The following is a 27,665-nucleotide window of genomic DNA, read 5'->3' on the forward strand; positions in this document are numbered from 1 at the left end:
TGCTGTTCCATATTTAGATCAATGACATGGGACCTCCTATTTATAGCCGAGTCCGAAAGGCGTTTCGCACTACTGTGAAACCACTTAGCAAAGCTTTGAAACACTCAGAAATGTCACCAGCATTACTGAGAGGGGATAATCCACCGCGGAAAAATCTAAATCTAAGAGAGCCTATTATGGGCTGCCACTAAACCTAACATATCCTAACCTAAGTTCTTTATGTTTCTTTTAGCTAAATTTTTAAGAAATAGAATTTTGACAAAATTTCCTATAGAAATAAAGTTTTGACAGAATTTTCTATAGAAATAAAATTTTGACACAATTTTCTATAGAAATAAAATTTTGATAAAATTTGCTATAGAAATATAATTTTGACAAAATTTTCTATAGAAATAAAATGTTGACCAAATTTTCTATAGACATAAAATTTTGACAAAATTGTCTATAGACATAAAATTTTGACAAAATTTTCTATAGAAATAAAGTTGTGACAAAATTTTCTATAGAAATAAAATTTTTACAAAATTTTCTATAGAAATAAAATTTTGACAAAATTTTCTATAGACATGAAATTTTGACTAAATTTTCTATAGACATGAAATTTTGACAAAATTTTCTATAGAAATAAAATTTTGATAAAATTTTCTATAGAAATAAAATTTTGGAAAAAAAATTCTATACAAATAAAATTTTGACAAAAATTTCTATAGAAATAAAATTTTGACAAAATTTTCTATAGAAATAAAATTTTGACAAAATTTTCTATAGAAATAAAATTTTGGTAAGATTTTCTATAGAAATAAAATTTTGATAAAATTTACTATAGAAATATAATTTTGACAAAATTTTCTATAGAAATATAATTTTGACAAAATTTTCTATAGAAATAAAATTTTGACAAAATTTTCTATAGAAATAAAATTTTGACAAAATTTTCTATAGACATAAAATTTTAACAAAATTTTCTATAAAAATAAAATTTTGACGAAATTTTCTATAGACATAAAATTTTGACAAAATTTTCTATAGACAAAAATTTTGACAAAGTTTTCTATAGACATAAAATTTTGACAAAATTTTCTATAGAAATAAAATTTTGACAAAATTTTCTATAGAAATAAAATTTTGACAACATTTTCTATAGAAATAAAATTTTGACAAAATTTTCTATAGAAATAAAATTTTGACAAAATTTTCTATAGAACTAAATTTTTGCCTCCGGCAGCGGTTTGGCCGCTATAAATTTGTCTATTCGGCGGACAATTATCCATTATAAAATTAATTTAAAGTTATCCGAATGGTAATGAGATTAGTTGTACAACCAATCTTACAATCAAATTTACATCTCATTGAAATTGTCTAAATTTAAAGTACCCACTAGAAAAAAGTCATGTGCCATAGTATTGCATTAACTTACCTTTGTCTTGCTAAAGGACTATGTCTTGGATGATACATGCGTAAATGTCGTGGCGAATCACCGCCACCATTACTTTGGCCAGCATTTCCCTGACCCGTTGATATCGTCCCATTTACATTCTCCATTTGTGGCAAGAAGAAATTTGTTGAATTGTGTCGTTGTAATGGTGGTGTAGGTTCACAATCTTGACTCTGTGATGCTTGTGGTTCCATATCAGTATCGGAACACTCACGACCGGGCGATAACTATTCGGATGAATACATAAAAGAATACACAAAACACAAAAATATTCAAGTTGTAAGATATGGCATAACGACCTTAGACAGATTATTATTAACTTAGGACATAGGATATATGTATTAATGTAAAATATGTCGGATAATAATAATAATAATAATAATATAATTAAGATAAATGACGTTAGACATTAATTAAATGTGAATAAAATAAAAAATAAAATAATGATAAACAAAATTATATATGAATGTGAATAAAATGATATGAATATGATCGAGAGAGCTTGATGAATAATTGTGGTAATATTGGTTGAATATAGCTTTGCAAGGGCCTAGAGGAAATCCTTTTTATTTTTATAATAAAACCATTGGTCTTCGTTTACTATCATTAAGAATTTTATTATAATTAATGTAGTCATAGGGAAAAAACAATTAATCATCGCTTATTAAATTTATGGGATTTTTTTAGTTTTCAATATGGGAGAATCAGTTATTCGAATTTACTTTGGACTTTTTATAATCTCTATCTATCCTAATTCATACATTTTTAGTATTATATAATCGAAAACATCACAAATGTTTTTCTGATCTAATCACGAAATTATTTGATCCAATTAATTTTTTAATTGAAATGTCTTCAATCACGAAAATGATAGTATCAATCACAGTTTTAATTGGACATAAAAAAATTCTTGATTAAAAAATTAATTTCAAATTAATTAATTTTTTAATTGATTCAATTAAAAATTAAATAGACGTTGATTGCAAAACTAAATTTAAACTCAATATTTTAATTAAAAAAGGTAACTATTTTCAATTACTTTCTGAATTGGCTTAGAGTTTTTATTTGGATTAACAATTGATTGTTTGAAATACATTTTTAATTAAAAATTAAAAAAAAAATGTTCATCTCTTTTTTTAACTGACTTAGTCTTCCGAATTTGATTACAAAATTAATTGTATCAATTAATTTATTAATTGAAAATATTTTCAACTTCAATCAACATTTTAATTGGAAATATTTTGGTGATATTTTTTCTGTGTAACAAACGATAACAGGTTGGCTGATAAGTCCCCGGTTTGACACATAGATGGCGTCGCTGGTATTAAATGCATATTATTTTTATATAGTACCAACCTTCAAATGATTCGTGTCAAAATTTGACGTCTGTAAGTCAATTAGTTTGTGAGATAGAGCGTCTTTTGTGAAGCAACTTTTGTTATTGTGAAAAAAATGGAAAAAAGGAATTTCGTGTTTTGATAAAATACTGTTTTCTGAAGAGAAAAAATACGGTGGAAGCAAAAACTTGGCATGATAATGAGTTTCCGGACTCTGCCCCAGGGAAATCAACAATAATTGATTGGTATGCCAAATTCAAGCGTGGTGAAATGAGCACGGAGGACGGTGAACGCAGTGGACGCCCGAAAGAGGTGGTTACCGATAAAAACATCAAAAAAATCCACAAAATGATTTTGAATGACCGTCAAATGAAGTTGATCGAGATAGCAGAGGCCTTAAATATATCAAAGGAACGTGTTGGTCATATCATTCATCAATATTTGGATATGCGGAAGCTCTGTGCAAAATGGGTGCCGCGCGAGCTCACATTTGACCAAAAACAACAACGTGTTGATGATTCTGAGCTGTGTTTGCAGTTGTTAACTCGTAATACCCCCGAGTTTTTCCGTCGATATGTGACAATGGATGAAACATGGCTCCATCACTACACTCCTGAGTCCAATCGACAGTCGGATGAGTGGACAGCGAACGGTGAACCGTTTCCGAAGCGTGGAAAGACTCAAAAGTCTGCTGGCAAAGTAATGGCCTATGTTTTTTGGGATGCGCATGGAATAATTTTTATCGATTATCTTGAGAAGGGAAAAACCATCAACAGTGACTATTATATGGCGTTATTGGAGCGTTTGAAGGTCGAAATCGCGGCAAAACGGCCCCATATGAAGAAGAAAAAAGTGTTGTCCCACCAAGACAACGCATCGTGCAACAAGTCATTGAGAACGATGGCAAAAATGCATGAATTGGGCTTCGAATTGCTTCCCCACCCACCGTATTCTCCAGATCTGGCCCCCAGCGACTGTTTCTTGTTCTCAGACCTCAAAAGGATGCTCGCAGGGAAAAAAATTGGCTGCAATGAAGAGGTGATCGCCGAAACTGAGGAGTACTACCAAAATGGTATCAAAAAATTGGAAGGTCGTTATAATCGTTGTATCGCTCTTGAAGGGAACTATGTTGAATAATAAAAATGAATTTTGACAAAAAAAAGTGTTTTTCCTTGTTAGACCGGGGACTTATCGGCCACCCTGTGAATTAGGGGTTTGCAAATATTTTACAACCGATGCATTTTGAATACCTAACTCGTAGGACAATTTCATACAAATTTTAATTTGAATGTATTTGGAAACCCTGAGCGAACATTATTTCCACACGAGATTTCATTAAGTTAAATGCAATTTAGACAAAACAACATTTGAATGCAATTGTGTGATATATTACTGTCCCCATCTTCTTGCGATTGCAAACTAAACTTGTTTCGTGTAAACTGAACTGGTTCATTTACGTACTAGTAATATTAATAGGTTACTGTTTGCGTATAAGCAAACACAATTAATATAACTAGTTGCCAACTACGAGGGCGGTTCGGAAACTTCTTAGAGAAGGAATATGATCGCCCCAAACGTGTTTCAAGAGCAAAATAAGTTCCTCATAAAAAAAAAAAAAAACAAGTATATACGGCCGTAAGTTCGGCCAGGCCGAAGCTTATGTACCCTCCACCATGGATTGCGTAGAAACTTCTACTGAAGACTGCCATCCACAATCGAATTACTTGGGTCACGGTAACACTTGCCGATGGCAAGGTATCTTAAAACTTCCTAACACAGTAATATACACCACATAGTCCATACGTGGTATATATTAAACTAAAAAGGCCGATTAAATACGTATATAATTAAGTTTAAAGTTTCTATAGAAATAAAATTTTATCTAATTATACAATTATTTTTCGAGCTTTATGGACAGATATAGATTAAGGAACATGGTTAATAGAGCCATTGAAAAGAAAACGCCAGATACAAATCTATACACGCCTGGACTGTACATGTTTCGGTTCGGGCGAATGAACCTTTCCACAGCCTTTAGTATAGATCTGGCTGGGAGAGATAACTCAATTTTGGGCCCTTTATGCTAACTCCTTATGGAGATAACATTTGGGAAATTTCCTCTTACAAATTGAATCATCTTTTCTCCCACTGTACATCATCTTTTCATATAACTTTCAAGTCCCTTAATCTTATTTTTATTTCGTTTTGTTACATAGTAATGCAACAACACGAAATTTATTTTTAGAAAGCTAATTTGAGTTATCTCTCCCAGCCAGATCTATACTAAAGGCTGTGGTTCATTCGCCCGAACCGAAACATGTACAGTCCAGGCGTGTATAGATTTGTATCTGGCGTTTTCTTTTCAATGGCTCTATTAACCATGTTCCTTAATCTATATCTGTCCATAAAGCTCGAAAAATAATTGTATAATTAGATATAATGCATTTGGACGTCAATTGCCTGTTTCGGTATCAGGCTAACATGTAATATAAGAAATAAAATTTTGACAAAATAAAATTTTGACAACATTTTCTATAGAAGTAAAATTTGGATAAAATTTTCTACAGAAATAAAATTTGGAAAAAATTTTCTATAGAAATAAAATTTGGAAAAATTTTTCTATAGAAATAAAATTTTGACAACATTTTCTATAGAAATAAAATTTTGACAAAATTTTCTATAGAAATAAAATTTTGACAAAATTTTCTATAGAAATAAAATTTTGACAAAATTTTCTATAGAAATGAAATTTGGATAAAATTTTCTACAGAAATAAAATTAGGAAAAAATTTTCTATAGAAATAAAATTTGGAAAAATTTTTCTATAGAAATAAAATTTTGACAACATTTTCTATAGAAATAAAATTTTGACAAAATTTTCTATAGAAATAAAATTTTGACAAAATTTTCTATAGAAATAAAATTTTGACAAAATTTTCTATAGAAATAAAATTTTGACAAAATTTTCTATAGAAATAAAATTTGGAAAAAATTTTCTATAGAAACAAAATTTGGAAAAAATGTTCTATAGAAATAAAATTTGGAAAAAATTTTCTATAGAAATAAAATTTGGAAAAAATTTTCTATAGAAATAAAATTTGGAAAAAATTTTCTATAGAAATAAAATTTTGACAAAATTCTCTATAGAAATAAAATTTTGACAAAATTTTCTATAGAAATAAAATTTGGACAAAATTTTTTATAGAAAAAACATTTTGACAATGTTTTCTATAAAAATACAATTTTTGTAGATTATTTTTGGCTCGAGTGGCAATTGTGATTATGAACCGATATGGACCAATTTTTGTGTGATTGGGGATCGGCTATATATAACAATTTTGGCATGGTTATTAGCGGCCTTATACTAACACCACGTTGCAAATTTCAACCGGAACGGATGAATTTTGCTCCTCCAAGAGGCTCCGGAGAACAAATCTGGGGATCGGTTTATATGGGGGCTATATAATTATGAATCGATATGGACCAATTCTTGCGTGTTTGTTAGAGACCACATTCTAACACCATGTTCCAAATTTCAACCGGATCGGATGAATTTTGCTCCTCCAAGAGGCTCCGGAGGACAAATCTGGGGATCGATTTATATGGGGACTATATATAATTATGGACCGATATGGACCAATTCTTGCATGGTTGTTAGGGACCATATACTAACACCACGTACCACATTTCAACCGGATCGGATGAATTTTGCTCCTCTAAGAGGCTCCGGAGGTCAAATCTGGGGATCGGTTTATATGGGGGCTATATATAATTATGGACCGATGTGGACCAATTTTTGCATGGTCATTAGAGAACATATACCAACACCATGTACCAAATTTCAGCCGGATCGGATGAAATTTGCTTCTCTTAGAGGCTCCGCAAGCCAAATCGGGGGATCGGTTTATATAGGGGCTATATATAATTATGGACCGATGTGGACCAATTTTTGCACGGTTGTTAGAGACCATATATCAACACCATGTACCAAATTTCAGCCGGATCGGATGAAATTTGGTTCTCTTAGATGCTCCGCAAGCCAAATCGGGGGATCGGTTTATATGGGGGCTATATGTAATTATGGACCTATATGGACCAATTTCTGCATGGTTGTTAGAGACCATATACTAACGCCATGTACCAAATTTCAGCCGGATCGGATGAAATTTGCTTCTCTTAGAGCAATCGCAAGCCAAATTTGGGGGTCCGTTAATATGGGGGCTATACGTAAAAGTGAACCGATATGGACCAGTTTTTGCATGGTTGTTAGAGACCAAATACTAACACCATGTACCAAATTTCTGCCGGATCGGATGAAATTTGCTTCTCTTAGAGCAATCGCAAGCCAAATTTGGGGGTCCGTTTATATGGGGGCTATACGTAAAAGTGGACCGATATGGCCCATTTGCAATACCATCCGACCTACATCAATAACAACTACTTGTGCCAAGTTTCAAGTCGATAGCTTGTTTCGTTCGGAAGTTAGCGTGATTTCAACAGACGGACGGACATGCTCAGATCGACTCAGAATTTCACCACGACCCAGAATATATATACTTTATGGGGTCTTAGAGCAATATTTCGATGTGTTACAAACGGAATGACAAAGTCAATATACCCCCATCCTATGGTGGAGGGTATAAAAAAAATGTTTGAGGTGATCATATAAAGGCCCCACCAATACTATCGGCGGCGCTTGAGTTCTGGTGGCCAATCAAAGATATACATTTTCAGTTGACTTCTTTGGCAAATAAACCGATGATATTGTTTGTTCACAATCTGCTCAATTTGGAAGGGCTTCTCATTGGAGACCACAAAATTCGGTAAATGGTCATTATCGTGTAAGCGAAGCCACCTTGGGTCTTCACAGTCTAACTTTGTGCATCGGTGAGCTCTTTCGGAACTTCAATGACATGTTCCATGTTCACCGTCCAAAAATAAAATTTTGCTCTTGAAGCATGTTTGTGGTGATCACATTCATTCGCTGCACAGAAAAAAAATTCACGAAAATTTTTTCAATTAAAATTTTAATTGAGTTTTAAAAAATATTTAATTAAAAATTTAATTGATTCAACAAATTTTTTAATTGAAACAAAAATCAATCACAAACATTAATAGTATCAATTAATTTTTTATTTGGATCAATTAATTTTTTAATTGGCCTTTAATTATTTTTTTAATTGATACTATCATTTCTGTAATTGAAGACATTTCAATTAAAAATTAATTGAATCAATTAATTTCTTGATTGAATCAGATTTTTTTTGTGTGTGGGTGTACCTGCTTGAAGCAAGCACTAGGCTTGTTTCAATGAACGGTTCAGCAAATGGAACGACCGGTACTAGTTCCGTCACTTTCGTTCCTATAGTTCCATAGCTCCTTTTCTTATTTATGACTCATTCATAAAAGAAAAACTAATTCGCTTTAAAAATATATCGAATACGGAATTTTAATCAAAACTAGTATATTACTTCATATAAACATGCTTCTTCTTCTTCTTCCACTTGTGAAAGAGAGTCAACAGTTGAATGATTGAATTTATTCAAAGGAACTAAATGGAACAAAGGAACGATATAAAGACTCTAGTTCCTCTGATGGTAATATGTTAGACGACAGTGATGGAAAATATTAAAACCGGTACGAATAATTAGAAAGAGATGGATCGAAGGACCGATTTAAAGGAACTAGTTCCTTTCTAAAAAAAAAAGAAATGATAAGGCCGAATCACTACGGTGAACGGTTTTGCCCAAGACTAGCAAGCACCTCTTGTCTTGAACCCCTCCTCACTTTGAATATGAGAAGAAAAAGAATTTTTTTAATTTTAGACAAATGAAGTATAGTTTTGACTCTAGAAAATTTTCTATAAAAACAAATAAAAAAGATTAGCAACAATTGTTGCACCTTTTGTCGTAAATTCGGTTTCAATTGATCAACAATTTCGTTCCGCAGGAAAATTGTTTCTTTATGTTATAAAACCAGTGTGACTGTTGTGACACTTTAGTGGCAAAATTGTTACTTAATATCCATATCGGTGTCATAACATATAATCGAATTTACACGTCCAATACTATATTTGTGAGCACTTTTCCTTCTTATACCACTGTGGACGCTTGTGCCGCCCGAAAGTAGGCAACATTACATTCTCTATTAGGCAAATCTCTGAACAGTTAATTTTAAGGATTGACTTTCGATGAAATGGAGTTATCTCCACAAACAATTTCATAGAAAAACTGATATAACTGAATTTAATTGTAATGTCACTTTTTGTGCCACTTTTCCAAATTATGACGCCGCTAATAACTATGTTCGGAGAAGTTAGAGATAAAAAAATCGGTACTTAGCCCCCTTTTCTAGAGATGAAAGAAGGATATTTAATGTATGCGTACGTCTCACGCTTGTAATCAACATACCTGAATCGATTAACGTTAAATCTGTTGGTAACAAAGTGGGCGAAGAGGTTACCTCCCTTCCGGAGAAGATCTATCGAAAACTGGGACGTAATTGACATACACTGTCTCAAAGAATTGTCCGTACACCAAACTGATGAAAATATATTTCATCGTATCTCAGAAACTAGATAATTTGATTTTATTCAGTTTTTTTGGTATCAAATAGAACATAACTATTCAAGCTTGGTCTTTAAAATAAAATTTACTTGAAACATGGCCGCATGTATTTTCTGAAATACAACAGAACAGTTTGAGATACTGTACATTTACGACGTATTTTACTATTTTTTCTATAGGTAAAGTACTAAGTTTTTACTATATATTTGTCAGAATTTGTATAGAAAAAATCTAATGTCAGCCAGAGCCGAATATATTGAAGCCTGTAGGGAGCACACAGTCATGAAAAATACTTATATTCAATACGGTTTCAACAGTTTGAAAATTAGTTGCATTCAGAGGTTTTTCAAGTGTATACCTATCTATATAAAGGGTGATTCTTTTGAGGTTAGGATTTTCATGCATTAGTATTTGACAGATCACGTGGGATTTCAGACATGGTGTCAAAGAGAAAGATGCTCAGTATGCTTTGACATTTCATCATGAATAGACTTACTAACGAGCAACGCTTGCAAATCATTGAATTTTATTACCAAAATCAGTGGCAGAAAATCCGCTTTTTTATCGACAAATTTTGTTCAGCGATGAGGCTCATTTCTGGTTGAATGGCTACGTAAATAAGCAAAATTGCCGCATTTGGAGTGAAGAGCAACCAGAAGCCGTTCAAGAACTGCCCATGCATCCCGAAAAATGCACTGTTTGGTGTGGTTTGTACGCTGGTGGAATCATTGGACCGTATTTTTTCAAAGATGCTGTTGGACGCAACGTTACGGTGAATGGCGATCGCTATCGTTCGATGCTAACAAACTTTTTGTTGCCAAAAATGGAAGAACTGAACTTGGTTGACATGTGGTTTCAACAAGATGGCGCTACATGCCACACAGCTCGCGATTCTATGGCCATTTTGAGGGAAAACTTCGGAGAACAATTCATCTCAAGAAATGGACCGGTAAGTTGGCCACCAAGATCATGCGATTTGACGCCTTTAGACTATTTTTTGTGGGGCTACGTCAAGTCTAAAGTCTACAGAAATAAGCCAGCAACTATTCCAGCTTTGGAAGACAACATTTCCGAAGAAATTCGGGCTATTCCGGCCGAAATGCTCGAAAAAGTTGCCCAAAATTGGACTTTCCGAATGGACCACCTAAGACGCAGCCGCGGTCAACATTTAAATGAAATTATCTTCAAAAAGTAAATGTCATGGACCAATCTAACGTTTCAAATAAAGAACCGATGAGATTTTGCAAATTTTATGCGTTTTTTTAAAAAAAAAAGTTATCAAGCTCTTAACAAATCACCCTTTATATAAAATTCAATCTATGTTTGTTTATTTGTTTGTATGTTCCGAGTTGGCTCCGAAACGGCTGAACCGATTTACTAGAAACTTTCAGAGATCGTAGGGGGCGTTCATGTGGTGAAAATAGGGTACCTCATTTTTTGACACCTGGTCGCGGAGGGGGACCTCCCCTTTGTCGGACTTTTTGAAAATTGGACCAAAGTTGACCGATTTGCTTGAAATTTTCATTGAAGGTTGGGTTTGGTGTCTAGACAAAGATCCGCTACTTTATATTTCGATATGTGGTGGCGGAGGGGGACCTCCCCTTTGTTCGACTTTTTTTAAAGTACAGTGAAAAAACTAAAATTCTCTAAATTATCTGAGATTTACAGAGAACATGCGGTGAGGTTATGGAATTAATATGGGGTACCTGATGGTTTCATATGTGGTCGAGGAGGGGGACCGCCCCCTTGCCCTACTTTTTTAAACTTGCAACAAAATTGTGCGATTTGCTTGAAATTTTCATTGAATGTTGAAAATTTCATTATTTTCAACTACATTATTTTTCGATATTTGGTCGGGGAGGGGGACCACCCCTTTGCCCGACTTTTTTTTAAAGTACAGTGAAAACAAAACTCCCCCGACTGAAATTTTACGGAAAAATGAGTGAGGTTATGATATTTATATCAGGTTCCTGATTTTTTAATAAAAATAAAAGGGCATTCGCTTCTCTTAAGTACATACAGAGAAACAATTAAACTTTACCGAGTTAGTTGAAATTTACAGAGGACTGGGGAGAGGTTACGATATTAATATTTGATAACTGATTTTGTGATATTTGGACGGAAGAGAGGCCCCTTTAGGCTTATAATTTGCTTGACATTTTCTGGGACGTTTACAAAAGATACGCTACATCACTTTTCGATATTTGGTCGGGGAGGAGATCCTCCTCTAAAACTGCAAAAAAAAAACAAAAATTCTTAAGTTTTTTTGAAATGTACAAAGGCAGTGGGGGAAGGTTATGAATCAAGAGGCAACCTTTTTTGAAATTTTTGACACTTAACAACACTTAAAGGAAAATTTCAAAAATTTTCAGGGAAGGTTAGGGGTGCTATTCACTACGGTGTTTTTCGATATTGTATCGGGGAAAGTGATGTCCCTTTAAAAGAATTGAGCAAAATTTACACATCTCCAATCTACTTGACATTTACAGGGAACGTGGGAGAAGGTGATTAAATTTATCCATGATTTTTAAATTAGTATTTCTATATCAGGTTGGGGAAGGGGAAAATTGAAATAAACTTTGTCGATTTACTTCGATAGATTTTATAGGGACCATTGAGTAGTTGTGAAATTAATATAGGGTATGTGATAGTCCGATATCAGGTCGGAGTGGAGCGAAGGTGTGGAGAGGGTTCCTTTTGTCTGTTTTTTTTTTTTTTCTTAAATTGAAAGTAGAGGGTTGTCTGTAAATGGGAACTCGGTACATAATTTTATGATTTTTGCACAGGCTTCTGCCAGACTTCTTTTTAGTAAAGAACTTAAATTTACATGAAATTGGCAGCCAACGTAGATGGTGCATCATTTTCCAACATTTTAGCAAATGTTAATGTGGTAAAATTTTTTACAACTTTTGCTTTTTCCGATTTATTGGATGGGAAACAGTAATTCTTTGTATGTTATTATAATATAGTGCTTAATTTTCAGATATGTTGAGGAGAAGGATACCTTTCCTTGACAAACCACACTTAAAAATCACAAGAAATATAGAAGATTGTCCAACTACTTGAATACGGAACATTATTTAAAAAATTTGGAGGAAAGGGTACACCCTCTCCCCGACATTTTTTAAGACGAACCGCCGTATTTGTACCTATATTTAAACGAAAAAGCACGTAGTCCGATTTGTTTTAAAGAATTCAAATCCCTTCGAATTTGTTTTCAGCACGAAGGATATGGTTGACTAAGTTAACGCAAAATGTTCCTACAAATACGCTTCGGAAGGCGCAGCGAAGCGGGCCGGGTTACGCTAGTATTTTATAAAATTACGATTTCCTTTTGAGAAAATGTTTCAAATTTTCAAAAATGTTTAAATATGTGATATGAAATATGAAAGCGCCTTATCAAATTTAAGGTTTAAGTATGGATTTATGACATTTACTACGTTTTATACTGGTATAAATCTAAAAAATTGTCTTTCTGACCATCTGAGCTCGATGACATTTGCTTAAGTCAGCACACCTATTTACTTGAATTTTTCGGGGAAATTGATGGTAAAAATATGAACCATACATATTTTTACCAACATAACATTTTTATACCCTCCACCATAGGATGGGGGGTATATAAAATTTGTCATTCCGTTTGTAACACATCGAAATATTGCTCTAAGACCCCATAAAGTATATATATTCTGGGTCGTGGTGAAATTCTGAGTCGATCTGAGCATGTCCGTCCGGCCGTCTGTTGAAATCACGCTAACTTCCGAACGGAACAAGCTATCGACTTGAAACTTGGCACAAGTAGTTGTTATTGATGTAGGTCGGATGGTATTGCAAATGGGCCATATCGGTCCACTTTTACGTATAGCCCCCATATAAACGGACCCCCTAAATTTGGATTTAGAAGCCTCTAAGAGAAGCAAATTTCATCCGATCCGGCTGAAATTTGGTACATGGTGTTAGTATATGGTCTCTAACAACCATGCAAAAATTGGTCCACATCGGTTCATAATTATATATACCCCCATATAAACCGATCCCCCGATTTGGCTTGCGGAGCCTCTAAGAGAAGCAAATTTCATCCGATCCGGCTGAAATTTGGTACATGGTGTAAGTATATGGTTTCTAATGACCACGCAAAAATTGGTCGAAATCGGTCCATAATTATATATAGGCCCCATATAAACCGATCCCCCGATTTGGCTTGCGCAGCCTCTAAGAGAAGCAAATTTCATCCGATTCGGTTGAAATTTGGTACATGGTGTAAGTATATGGTTTCTAATGACCACGCAAAAATTGGTCGAAATCGGTCCATAATTATATATAGGCCCCATATAAACCGATCCCCCGATTTGGTTTGCGGAGCCTCTAAGAGAAGCAAATTTCATCCGATCCGGCTGAAATTTGGTACATGATGTAAGTATATGGTCTCTAATGACCATGCAAAAATTGGTCCACATCGGTCCATAATTATTTATAGCCCCATGCAAAGCGATCACCAGATTTGACTTCCGGAGCCCCTTGGAAGAGCAAAATTTATCCGATTCGGTTGAAATTTAATACGTGATGTTAGTATATGGTATCTAACAACCATGCAGGAATTGGTTCATATCAGTCCATAATTATATATAGCTCCCATATAAACTGATCCCCAGATTTGAACTCCAATGCCTTATGGAGAAGCAAAATTCATCCGATCTGGTTGAAATTTGGTACGTGGTGGTAGTATATGATATTTAACAACCATGCCAAAAGTGGTCCATATCAGTCCATAATCATATATAGCCCCCATATAAACCGATCCCGAGATTTGGTTTTGTAGCCTCTTGGAGGAGCAAATTTCATCCGAGTCACTTGAAATTTGGCACATCGTGCTAGTATATGTCCGTTAACAACCATGCCTAACTAGGTCCATATCGGTCTATAGTTATATATAGCCCTCAGATAAATCGATCCCCAATCACACAATAATTGGTCCATATCAAGTTAATAATTGTATATAGCCCCCACTTAAGCGACCCCCATATTTCAATTCTGGCTCTCTATGTATCGTGCAAAAAGTTCATATCGATTCGTAATTATCTGTAGACTTACCTATACATAACTTTTTTGTCAAATATATACCACGTATGGACTAACTCACAATTTAGAAAACGATGTTAAGAAGTTTTAAGATACCACAACCCAAGTAATTCGATTGTGGATGACATTCTTTCGTAGAAGTTTCTACGCAATCCATGGTGGAGGGTACAGAAGATTCGGCCTGGCCGAACTTACGGCCGTATAGACATATTTTTTTTTGTGTTAATTCGCCATAAATATTATTCATCGTCTTTAGTATTATTAACAAAAAATATACCCTGATTTCGATCATGATTTCATAAAAAAAATATTTCCAAATTATGTTGAAAAATGTAAAAATAAACTGAAATTACTATCATATACGTTAATATTGTTGAATGCCAAAAAAAAAGGTGATTGATAAATATAAATATAAAAAACAAAAACAATGTTTAATATCAACTCTAATAATGCATATGAATAAAATTTGAAGAAGGACTTTATGTGATAACTTATTAAGAAATATCAATTTACTCTGTTATTTTTAATTATATGTAGAAATATTTTTGATAAATTCGATTGTAAAGAAAAACAAAAAATAAAATGTATAACAATTGACAAATATTATAGGAAAATTTCATATAAAGTATATAATATGTATGAAGGAAAAATAGATTTAAAATGAGCTTAATATCAATTCATTAAAGAAAATATTCTTATTTAGTTTACCTTTCTTCGATTGTACGGTGCTTTCACAAAAGGTGTACGTTTTGAGATTTCTTTCAATATGACCAATTTTATCCAAAAAAACTTTAATTATTACAAAAATACAATAAACCAAATGCTAGCAGCAAATCAACCAGAAAAAAATACTAAACTAAATCTCTTGATAGCCAAAAATCAATTAAATAATAAACGAAACTAAATTAAAATAATCAAATTCGAAAAAAAACAAGAATCAATGCAAACATGCAAAAAGTGTGGAAAAATATTTGAGTGCCAAACAAAAAATAAAAAAAATAGGAGTTGAATAAAATAAATCTGTGCGGTTTGTGCGCCAATATCAAAGGAACAATTCAAGTGTAAAAAAACCAATTGCTTCGAAAATTCCATTTAAATCCATTTGGCTTCGAATGGAGTTTTTGTGGGTGTTCAAACGATTCCACACAAATACTAATAAAGTGGATTGTTTTTAGATTTTTGATGGTTGTAACTTCGAGTTAACAGGTATATATACCATATAATTTTTTTTTTGTACAAATTTACAAAATTATATCATTTAAATCATAACTACAAAATTTTCTGCAATGTATCATTTAGTTAGAAACTATTTCGAAAAATAAAGTGAGTAAAGAATTAAATTGTTTTTTATTAGTACATATATAAACGCATATATAACTTTAATGTATTTCGATTTTTTTTAAATCGAGTCAAATCGATTGAACGACTTTTGATGTTAGTCAAAAACTACTAATCAAATTTTTATAGTGATCAAGCTCAACTAATCTAACTATAATGAACAAGTTGAATTTCAACCAAAATACTCTTCAATAATCAATAAAGTCGAAAATCGAACATTTCAAATTTTTAAAAAGTCAAATTTGGGACAAGTCGAAATTCGACTTTTTGAGTACAATCCCTAGTTCATATATTATGACAATGGACTAAATATTGAATCCATCCAGACCACCTAATACCAGATACATAACAGTTTTGGGTTCTGTTATGTTGGGTTATAATTTCAGTCTGGTATTAGTTGGTCTGGATGGATTCGATATTTAGTCCATTATGATAATATATGAACTAGGGATTGTGAAGAAAAAAAAAAACATAAAAATTAGGTTTTGCGGAAAGTTTATATTAAAAAAAAATTAAAAATCGATCTCCAACAACTTTTGTATAAAAATAAAATTTTACAATATATCTATTGTCTACGAAAATCAAATTTAGAGGAAGTGCTTATTAACGATATATCGGCTAGTTTTTCTGAAAATTATATTTCAGCGTTCTTCATATTTCTATACACACTGAAAAAAAAGCATACTCGGTTCCAAAGATTTTGTCTTTACTTTAAAAAATTTGGTATTGATTCCGAGCCAAAGAAGCGGAGAATACAAGTAAGGATACTTTAAAGACACAATTCTCTTTTAAATTTAGGTTTTGTGTACTTGCTTCTAGGAAGCAAATTTTAATTTTTCGCTTTCTAAGCTTTTTTTCTTCATATGCTATCAAAGTCCTTTAAAAAGGAGTTAACGGCAACTTTGTTTTCCAAATTAGGACTCGACTTCCAATAGAAATCATGCTATGTTTGAAGTAAAAAACTTCTTTAAAATAAAGTTTTGAAAAATATGTCCTATATTTGAACGATTTTTTGCTTTGTAGTCAAGATGCAAAAAGACAACAAATTTAAAAACAATTTCCTTAAATTTAAAGAATTTTTCTGAATTATTAAAGTCAAGTTGACCTTAGCCTATACATTTTTTCTTTCATGTTAAGATACCCATTTTTAAGTCAAATCACTTAATTATAAGGACAATACGACTTCATTGAAAAGTTTATCGACTTTTGGACAAGAAAAATAACTTTTTTTTAGAGAAATGCGTCTTCTATGCTAAGCAAAATTTGTATTCGTATTTTAAAGACATGAAATCTTTGACCTCACGACAATATTTTTTTCAGTGCACCTAAAAATACCTCGACTAAATTTTCAATGACGAAATTTCCAAGAAGATTCTATTTAAACAAAAATGTTCACGAAAATCAAATTTTAACAAATCACAAATGAAACATAGATTTCTATAATTATTCAAGAAACTACAAGTTTGTATAAAAAGATAGGTACAACTCTTTCATCAATGCATGTTTCTCGTATGCACTTGTATGGTTTACAAGCACAGTTGCCACAGTTGATAGAATTCTACCAAAAAGGGTAGATTTTTTACTGTTTGGTAGATTGGTAGAATTCTTGTTGATTCTTGCAAAATATTCCTCTCAAAGAAAGATGTACTTCAATTATAGAAAAATATAATTTTGACAAATTTTCTATAGAAAAACAAATTGACAAAATTTTGTATAGAAAAAAATTTTGACAAAATCTTCTATACAAAACAAGTTGACAAAATATTTCATAGAAAAAAAATGTAGACAAAATTTTGTATAGAAAACAAATGACAAAATTTTCTGGAGTAACAAAATGTTGACAAAATTTCTAAAAAAAATAAAGTTTTGACAAAATGTTCTAGAGAAATAAAATTTTGGCAAAATTTTCTATAGAACTAAATTTTGACAAAATTTTCTATAGAAATAATATTTTGACAAAATTTTCTATAGAAATGAAATTTTGACAAAATTTTCTATAGAAATAAAATTTTGACAAAATTTTCTATAGAAACAAAATGTTGACAATATTTTCTATAGAAATAAAATGTTGACAAAATTTTCTATAGAAATAAAATTTTGAAATTTTCTATAGAAATAAAATGGTGACAAAATTTTCTATATAAACAAAATTTGACAAAATTTTCTATAGAAACAAAATTTTGACAAAAGTTTCTGTAGGAATAACATTTTGATAAAATTTTTCTATAGAAATAAAAATTTGACAAATTTTTCTACAGCAATAAAATTTTGACAAAATTTTCTATCGAAATAAACTTTTGATTAAATTTTCTATAGAAATAAAATTTTGACAAAATTTTCTATAGAAATAAAATTTTGACAAAATTTTTTATATAAATAAAATTTTGATTAAATTTTCTATAGAAATAAACTTTTGAGAAAATTTTCTATAGAAATAAAATTTTGACAAAATTTTCATAGAAGTAAAATTTTGACAAAATTTTCTATAGAAATAAAATTGTGACAAATTTTTCTATAGAAACAAAATTTTGACAAAATTTTCTATAGAAAAAAAATTTAAATAAGAAATAAAATTTTGACAACATTTTCGATAGAAACAAAATTTTGTATAAAAATCAAATTTTTAAAAAAGTTTCTATATAAATAAAATTTTGACAAAATTTTCTATATAAATAAAATTTTGACAAAATTTTCTATATAAATAAAATTTTGACAAAATTTTCAATAGAAATAAAATGTTGACAAATTTTCTATAGAAATAAAATTTGGATACAATTTTTTATAGAAATAAAATTTGGATAAAAATTTTTATAGAAATAAAATTTTGACAAAATTTTCTATATAAATAAAATTTTTGAAAAAATTTTATATAGAAATAAAATTGTGACAAAATTTTCTATAGAAATAAAATTTTGACAAAATTTTCTATAGAAATAAAATTTTGACTAAATTTTCTATAGAAACAAAATTTTGTATCGAAATAAAATTTTGACAAAATTTTCTATAGAAATAAAATTTTGACAAAATTTTCTATAGAAACAAAATTTTGACAAATTTTCTATAGAAACAAAATTTTGTATCGAAATAAAATTTTGACAAAATTTTCTATAGAAATAAAATTTTGACAAAATTTTCTATAGAAACAAAATTTTGACAAAATTTTCTATAGAAACAAAATTTTGTATGGAAATAAAATTTTGACAAAATTTTCTATAGAAATAAAATTTTGACAAAATTTTCTATAGAAAAAAAATTTTGACAAAATTTTCTATAGAAACAAAATTTTAACAAAATTTTCTATAGAAACAAAATTTTGACAAAATTTTCTATAGAAACAAAATTTTGTATCGAAATAAAATTTTGAAAAAATTTTCTATAGAAATTAAATTTTGACAAAATTTTATAAAGAAATAAAATTTTGACAAAATTATCTATAGAAACAAAATTTTGTATAGAAATAAAATTTTGACAAAACTTTCTATAGAAATAAAATTTGGATAAAATTTTTTATAGAAATAAAATTTTTTAAAAAGTTTCTATAGAAATAAAATTTTGACAAAATTTTCTATATAAATAAAATTTTGACAAAATTTTCTATAGAAATAAAATTGTGACAAAATTTTCTATAGAAATAAAATTTTGACAAAATTTACTATAGAAACAAAATTTTGACAAAATTTTCTATAGAAATTAAATTTTGACAAAATTTTCTAAAGAAACAAAATTTTGTATCGAAACAATATTTTGACAAAATTTTCTATAGAAACAAAAGTTTGACAAAATTTTCTATAGAAACAAAATTTTGTATCGAAATACAATTTTGACATAATTTTCTATAGAAATAAAGTTTGGACAAAATTTTCTATAGAAACACAATTTTGACAAAATTTTCTATAGAAATAAAATGGTGACAAAATTTTCTATAGAAATAAAATGTTGACAAAATTTTCTATAGAAATAAAATTTTGAAATTTTCTATAGAAATAAAATGGTGACAAAATTTTCTATAGAAACAAAATTTGACAAAATTTTCTATAGAAACAAAATTTTGACAAAATTTTCTGTAGGAATAACATTTTGATAAAATTTTTCTATAGAAATAAAAATTTGACAAATTTTTCTACAGCAATAAAATTTTGACAAAATTTTCTATCGAAATAAACTTTTGATTAAATTTTCTATAGAAATAAAATTTTGACAAAATTTTCTATAGAAATAAAATTTTGACAAAATTTTCTATAGAAATAAAATTTTGATTAAATTTTCTATAGAAATAAAATTTTGACGAAATTTTCTATAGAAATAAAATTTTGACGAAATTTTCTATATAAATAAAATTTTGATAAAATTTTCTATCGAAATAAACTTTTGAGAAAATTTTCTATAGAAATAAAATTTTGACAAAATTTTCATAGAAGTAAAATTTTGACAAAATTTTCTATAGAAATAAAATTGTGACAAATTTTTCTATAGAAACAAAATTTTGACAAAATTTTCTATAGAAAAAAAAAATAAATAAGAAATAAAATTTTGACAACATTTTCGATAGAAACAAAATTTTGTATAAAAATCAAATTTTTAAAAAAGTTTCTATATAAATAAAATTTTGACAAAATTTTCTATATAAATAAAATTTTGACAAAATTTTCAATAGAAATAAAATGTTGACAAATTTTCTATAGAAATAAAATTTGGATACAATTTTTTATAGAAATAAAATTTGGATAAAAATTTTTATAGAAATAAAATTTTCACAAAATTTTCTATATAAATAAAATTTTTGAAAAAATTTTCTATATTAAAATGTTGACAAAATTTTCTATAGAAATAAAATTGTGACAAAATTTTCTATAGAAATAAAATTTTGACAAAATTTTATTTCTATAGAAATAAAATTTTGACTAAATTTTCTATAGAAACAAAATTTTCTATAGAAACAAAATTTTCTATAGAAACAAAATTTTGACAAATTTTCTATAGAAACAAAATTTTGTATCGAAATAAAATTTTGACAAAATTTTCTATAGAAATAAAATTTTGACAAAATTTTCTATAGAAACAAAATTTTGACAAAATTAGAAACAAAATTTTGTATGGAAATAAAAGTTTGACAAAATTTTCTATAGAAATAAAATTTTGACAAAATTTTCTATAGAAACAAAATTTTGACAAAATTTTATAAAGAAATAAAATTTTGACAAAATTATCTATAGAAACAAAATTTTGTATAGAAATAAAATTTTGACAAAATTTTCTATAGAAATAAAATTTGGATAAAATTTTTTATAGAAATAAAATTTTTTAAAAAGTTTCTATAGAAATAAAATTTTGACAAAATTTTCTATAAAATAAAATTTTGAAAAAATTTTCTATAGAAATAAAATTGTGACAAAATTTTCTATAGAAATAAAATTTTGACAAAATTTACTATAGAAACAAAATTTTGACAAAATTTTCTATAGAAATTAAATTTTGACAAAATTTTCTATAGAAACAAAATTTTGTATCGAAATAAAATTTTGACAAAATTTTCTATAGAAATAAAATTTTGACAAAATTTTCTATAGAAATAAAATTTTGACAAAATTTTCTATAGAAACAATATTTTGACAAAATTTTCTATAGAAACAAAAGTTTGACAAAATTTTCTATAGAAACAATTTTGACATAATTTTCTATAGAAATAAAATTTGGACAAAATTTTCTATAGAAACACAATTTTGACAAAATTTTCTATAGAAATAAAATGGTGACAAAATTTTCTATAGAAATAAAATTTTGACAAAATTTTCTATAGAAATAAAATTTTGACAAAATTTTCTATAGAAACAAAATGTTGATAAAATTTTCTATAGAAATAAAATTTTGACAAAATTTTCTATAGAAATAAAATTTTGACAAAATTTTCTATAGAAACAAAATTTTGTATCGAAATAAAATTTTGACAACATTTTCTATAGAAATAAAATTTTGACAAAATTTTCTATAGAAACAAAATTTTGACAAAATTTTCTATAGAAATAAAATTTTGACAAAATTTTCTATAGAAATAAAATTTTGACAAAATTTCCTAGAGTAACAAAATTTTGACAAAATTTCTAAAAAAAATAATATTTTGACAAAATTTTCTTTAGAGGTAAATTTTAGTAGTTTTGGCACGAGGGACAACCGTGTTTGTGAGCCCATATACACTGAAAAAAATATTGACCTAATATGGAATATTATGCAACCTACATTTTATGAATCGAAATTTACACAATGTTAAGGACAAAATTCTTTAAAATAATGACATTTTAATTAAAAGAAAGTTTATAATAATTTTTCATTAAATTTAGGATACAAATTTTGGAAATGTGTGTAGGTCTTTGAAGTAGGGCAAATTTTCCTTAAAGTAAAGAAAAACTGAAAAAAATATTTCTTTAAATAATTGATAAATTTTGTCATTATTTTAAAATTCATTTATAATAATTACATTTCAATTGAAATAAATTATAATCTTACATTCAAAAATATTTCTCATTAAATTTAGGACACGAATATTGGAAATCTGCGTCCCCCCGTTAAAGTCGCAATTCTTTGAACTAAACAATTTTTTCTTAAAATAAAGAAAAATAAATTTGGTTTAAAGAAATCTTTAGAATTAAGATTAAAACGCTTTAGATAAAGGCTAAGATTTATTCTGAGGATTTTGCACTTTGGTTTAAGGTTTTGGAATTAAGTAAACATTTTTCTATTTTGAAGTATGACTGAAAATTGCTTAAATGAGATCTGTATCATAATTTGAATTTTATTGATTCTAGATTTAAAGCTATATAAATCCCTAAAAAAATGTCTTTATTTTAAAGAAGCCGCATCTTTGGCTCGGAATCAATATAAAAATCCTTAAGGGAAGATCAAAATCTTTGAATTCAAGTATGTTTTTAGTGCATTTGGACAACAAAAAACAAGTAAGGAATGTAAAAAATCGGCCGGGGTTGACTATATTATAACCTACTCCACTTTGTAAATCTAAATTTTCGATACTACCTCACATCCTTCAAATTTATTGGGTGCTCCGAACCGATTTGGACAAGTTATTAAAAATATATCGGAAATATTTCAATCTAACGTCAGATTTATGTTATTTTACAAAAGCGCAGCAGACGGACATGACCAGATCGACTTAGGGCTTAGCCCTGTGCATTATCGCTAAAGACCCAATTTATCTCGTCTCCCTCTGGGTGTTGCAAACACTTGCACTAACTTATAATACCATGTTCCACAGTGTGGTGCAGGGTATAACAAATTAAAAACCGAAACCTACGAAAGTTTCTGTAGAAATCAAATTTTTTTAATTCGCTAAACGCAATTTTAGAAAATAAAATCTTAAATTAAAAAAATATAACTTAATAATCAGAACTGAAATTTTAGCTAAACACTAACTTAAACTTTCAATTAATATGTTGAAATAAATACATAATGTACCATATATACACATATAAATTTAAATATTCATATACAAAATAAACATTTATAATAAAGCTGTAGTTACTTGTTTTTGTTTATTTCTTTTCTTAAACTTTTTTTTGGCAGCTATAGGACACTTAAGCTTCAGCGGTTTATGGGCCATTGAACAAGCAAATAAATACTTTGTTCTTCTTTTGAATATGAAAGGAGAAACTATGACAGATAGATATGGTCTAGGAAAAGTAGAACAAGGGAAAACAATAACCAATACCAAAGGACGATTCATAGAGAAACCAATTAAATAGAGCATGATGAATAAATAGAAAGGATGAAAGTTAGAGGAGAGGTATAGTAAACATTTCATCAACATGCACTTAGGAAAATTGACTAAAACAAAAAAATACTTCTAAAGCCAAAAGTCCATGGAAATGAACCAAAAAAATTGAAATAACGAATAAATGGAAAATTGGAGTATAAAAAACTGTATATAAAACTAGGTGACCAATATCAAAGAATTTAACAAATCTAGATACTAAGTTAAAATCTGTAATAATTTAAATGAAATTTTGAACTCATTCGCAATGTTTTTAGTTTTCGAAATGCTTCGGTTATTGAGAACTAATCAAATACAAGATTTATCAAAATAAATGTAATTGGTTATTTGTCGTTGAATGAGAAAAATTGTAATAGTAAGTAATTAGAAGTTGCAAATTTTATGCCTGAAAGTATGCTATTGTTGTTTGGTTTTTGTATTTCATAGCTCGGTGATGTTTCTCATGACTTTTAAAATAGAAACTGGATTTTAGGACAATTCATTCAAAAAGAAACAAAAACAAATTTTCTGAAAATACAAATTGAAAAATCCACTCATAGAATTTTGATTTTGCCCAAAGTCAACTAATCGAATTTTAACGAAAACAGTCGACCTTGGCTTAAACCTTTATACAGTCATGAAAAATTTAAATGCACAGTTTATATAAATCAGCATGTAGAATAATGGCAGTGACATTCACGGTTGCCACAGTTGGTAGAATTCTACCAAAGATGGTGAATTTTTTACTCTTTGGTAGATTGGTATAATTCTTGATTTTTTGTTCTATTTTACAACTTCTCCACTTCACTACTTCAAGAGGAAGAATAAAATTTTGACAAAATTTCCTAAAGAGATAAATTTTTATAAAAAATTTGTATTAAATTAAAATTTTAACAAATTTTTCTAAAGAAATAAAATTTTGAAAAAATTTCATTGTGACGCAAAATTCAACTTTCTGACACCAAACAAAAAATAACTTATCCCAGCCGAAAGTACTCGATGAGAGGAGAAAAGTAATTTCTGGATTTTGCTAGATTCGTTGCCGTTCGTCTTTTATGAGCCTCTAAAGTTTAGGCGCCAAATTCGATTTTGAGCACATATTTGCAATTTTCGTATGGCCATAGCTCGAATTTGTTTCGATGTGAATTCGTTTTTTATGTATTTAGCAAAGTTGTAGCTCTTGACTCGGCCAACAAAAATGCTGAATATATTAGTTCGGAAAATTTTCATCTTTATGCTAAAAATCGCAAAAATGTCGAAAAACAGTCAAAATAGAGTTTGCGGTTTTGAGCATGAAGATGAAAATTTTCCGACTTAATACATTCAGCATTTTTGTTGGCCGAGTCACGAGCTACAATGTTGTTGAATACCCCAAAAATAAATTCCCAGCATTTTTAGAGCTATGACAAACGAAAATTTCAAAAAGTGCTCAATATCGAATTTGGCGACAAAACTTTAGACGCTCATAAAAGTCGAACAGCAACCAATTTAGCAATATCCAGAAATTAGTTTTATACTCTCATCGAGTACCTGCGGCTGGGATAAGTGATTTTTTGTGTTGCACTGTGTTTTTTTCTATAAAACTAAAAATTTGACAAAATTTTCTATAGAAATAAAATTTTGACAAAATATAGAAATACATTGTGACAAAATTTTCTATAGAAATAAAATTTTGACAAAATTTTCTATAGAAATAAAATTTTGACAAAATTTTCTATAGAAATAAAATTGTGACAAAATTTTCTATAGAAATAAAATTTTGACAACATTTTCTATAGAAATAAAATTTTGACAAAATTTTCTATAGAAATAAAATTTTGACAAAATTTTCTATAGAAATAAAATTTTGACAAAATTTTCTATAGAAATAAAATTTTGACAAAATTTTCTATAGAAATAAAATTTTGACAAAATATATTATAAGTTAGTGCATAGTGAGAGAGAAAACGTCTAACAAAAAATAAATAGGACAATGAATGTCAAAGAAGATACAGACAATATAAGTACTTGCTACAGTGTTGCAATATCGTAATACCAACAGTGATATAGTTTTAAGTTGCGTTTTGTTGTATTTATATGTTCATATTTTTATATAACGTGTAAACTCAATGTAAAGACAAACTTAAAACAATATCTATGTAAGTTCTTCATGTTTTTGTTTGCAATAAAAGATCTTAATAAATTTCATTCAAATAGAAAAAGCCCCTGAAGAAGACAACAAGGAATTGTCGAAACGTTGGGAAAAATGTAATAAAACTTGTTTTATTTACAAAACAACATTGGTCTTATTAGCTTAATAAACTGAACCAAATTTTCTATAGAAATAATATATTGAAAAAAATTTTTCTATAGAAATAACATTTTGACAAAATTTTCTATAGAAATAAAATTTTGACAAAATTTTCTATAGAAATAAAATTTTGACAAAAAATGTTCTATAGAAATAAAATTTGGAAAAAAATTTCTATAGAAATAAAATTTGGCAAACATTTTTTATAGAAATAACATTTTGTAAAAAGTTCCTAAAGAAATAAAATTTTGCAAATATTTTCTATAGAAATAAAATGTTTCAAAAATTTTATATACAAAAAAATTTTGCAAACACTTTGTACAGAAATAACATTAAACCAAGTATTCTATAGAAATAACATTTTGAAAAAATGTTCTATATTAATAAAATTTTGACAAAATTTTCTATATTAAAATGTTGACAAAATTTTCTATAGAAATAAAATTTTGACAAAATTTTGAAAAAATTGACAAAATTTTTCGGAAGGTTCAAGTGCAGTTCACTTTGGGTTGAGTGAATTACCCGAATTTATTCTGATAATTGGTTGATATTTTTGCTGCGAGTAGAGGATGCTGATGAGGAATGTGGTAATTCCGAAACAGCTGTACATCCAGTCTATATAAATTTGACAAGAATACTTTTCTGTTGGTTAAGCTACACTTGTAGTTTAGTCAATGCATGGCTTTAAGCTGAGATCAAAAACAACAATAAAAATTTTCTATAGAAATAAAATTTTGACAACATTTTCTATAGAAATAAAATTTTGACAAAATTTTCAACAGAAATAAAATTTTGACAAAATGTTCTATAGAAATAAAATTTTGACAAATTTTTCTATAGAAAATAAAATGTTGACAACATATTCTATAGAAATAAAATTTTGACAAATTTTTCTATAGAAATAAAATTTTGACAAAATTTTCTATAGAAATAAAATTCTTACAAAATTTTCTATAGAAATAAAATTTTGACAAAATTTTCTATAGAAATAAAATTTTGAAAAATTTTGTACAGAAATAAAATTTGGCAAAATTTTTCTATAGAAATAAAGTTTAGCAAAAATTTTCTACAGAAATAAAATTTTGATAAATTTTTTTTTTCCAAAAAAAAAATTTGACAGAACTTTCTGTAGAAATAAAATTTTGACAAAATTTTCTGTAGAAATAAAATTTTGACAAAATTTTCTATACAACTAAAATTTTGACAACATTTTCTATAGAAATAAAATTTTTACAAAATTTTCTAAAGAAATAAAATTTTGACAAAATTTTCTATAGAAATAAAATTTTGACAACATTTTCTATAGAAATAAAAATTTGGCAAAATTTTCTATAGAAATAAAATTTTGACAAAATTTTCTATAGAAATAAAATTTTGACAAAATTTTCTACAGAAATAACATTTTGACAAAATGATCTATAGAAATAAAATTTTGACAAAATGTTCTATAGAAATAAAATTTTGACAAAATTTTCTATAGGAATAAAATTTTGACAAAATTTTCTATAGAAATTATATTTTGACAAAATTTTCTACAGAAATAAATTTTGGCAAAATTTTTCTATAGAAATAAAATTTTGCAAAAATTTTCTTTAGAAATAATATTTTGACAAAATTTTCTACAGAAATAAAATTTGGCAAAATTTTTCTATAGAAATAAAATTAGACCAAGAATTCTATAGAAATATCGTTTTAACAAAATTTTCTATAAAACCTTTTTTTTAGAATACAAAAAAAAAATATTTTTTATACTAACCACAAAAAATTGATCAACAACTTCAAAATAAGATTTTTAGAAAAAATATCTTGAAATTTTGGTAGAAGGCTGTTTTCTTCCTTAAAAATACTGGCGACATTTCCG

At 28.2% G+C, this 27,665-nt stretch overlaps 1 protein-coding gene across 2 annotated transcripts in view; it reads right to left on the reverse strand.

Moving 5' to 3' along the window:
* Positions 1 to 27,665, reverse strand: part of Zdhhc8 (zinc finger DHHC-type containing 8) — a 249,807-nt gene that overhangs the window by 17,160 nt on the left and 204,982 nt on the right. For both annotated transcript variants that reach the window (XM_075303063.1, XM_075303064.1), the window contains exon 7: positions 1,418 to 1,662. In XM_075303063.1, the coding sequence (XP_075159178.1) occupies positions 1,418 to 1,662 (245 nt within the window). The remainder of the gene's footprint in view (positions 1 to 1,417; positions 1,663 to 27,665) is intronic.

The sequence above is a fragment of the Haematobia irritans genome, chromosome 3 (genome assembly GCF_050003625.1).
Source record: "Haematobia irritans isolate KBUSLIRL chromosome 3, ASM5000362v1, whole genome shotgun sequence".
NCBI lineage: Eukaryota > Metazoa > Arthropoda > Insecta > Diptera > Muscidae > Haematobia > Haematobia irritans.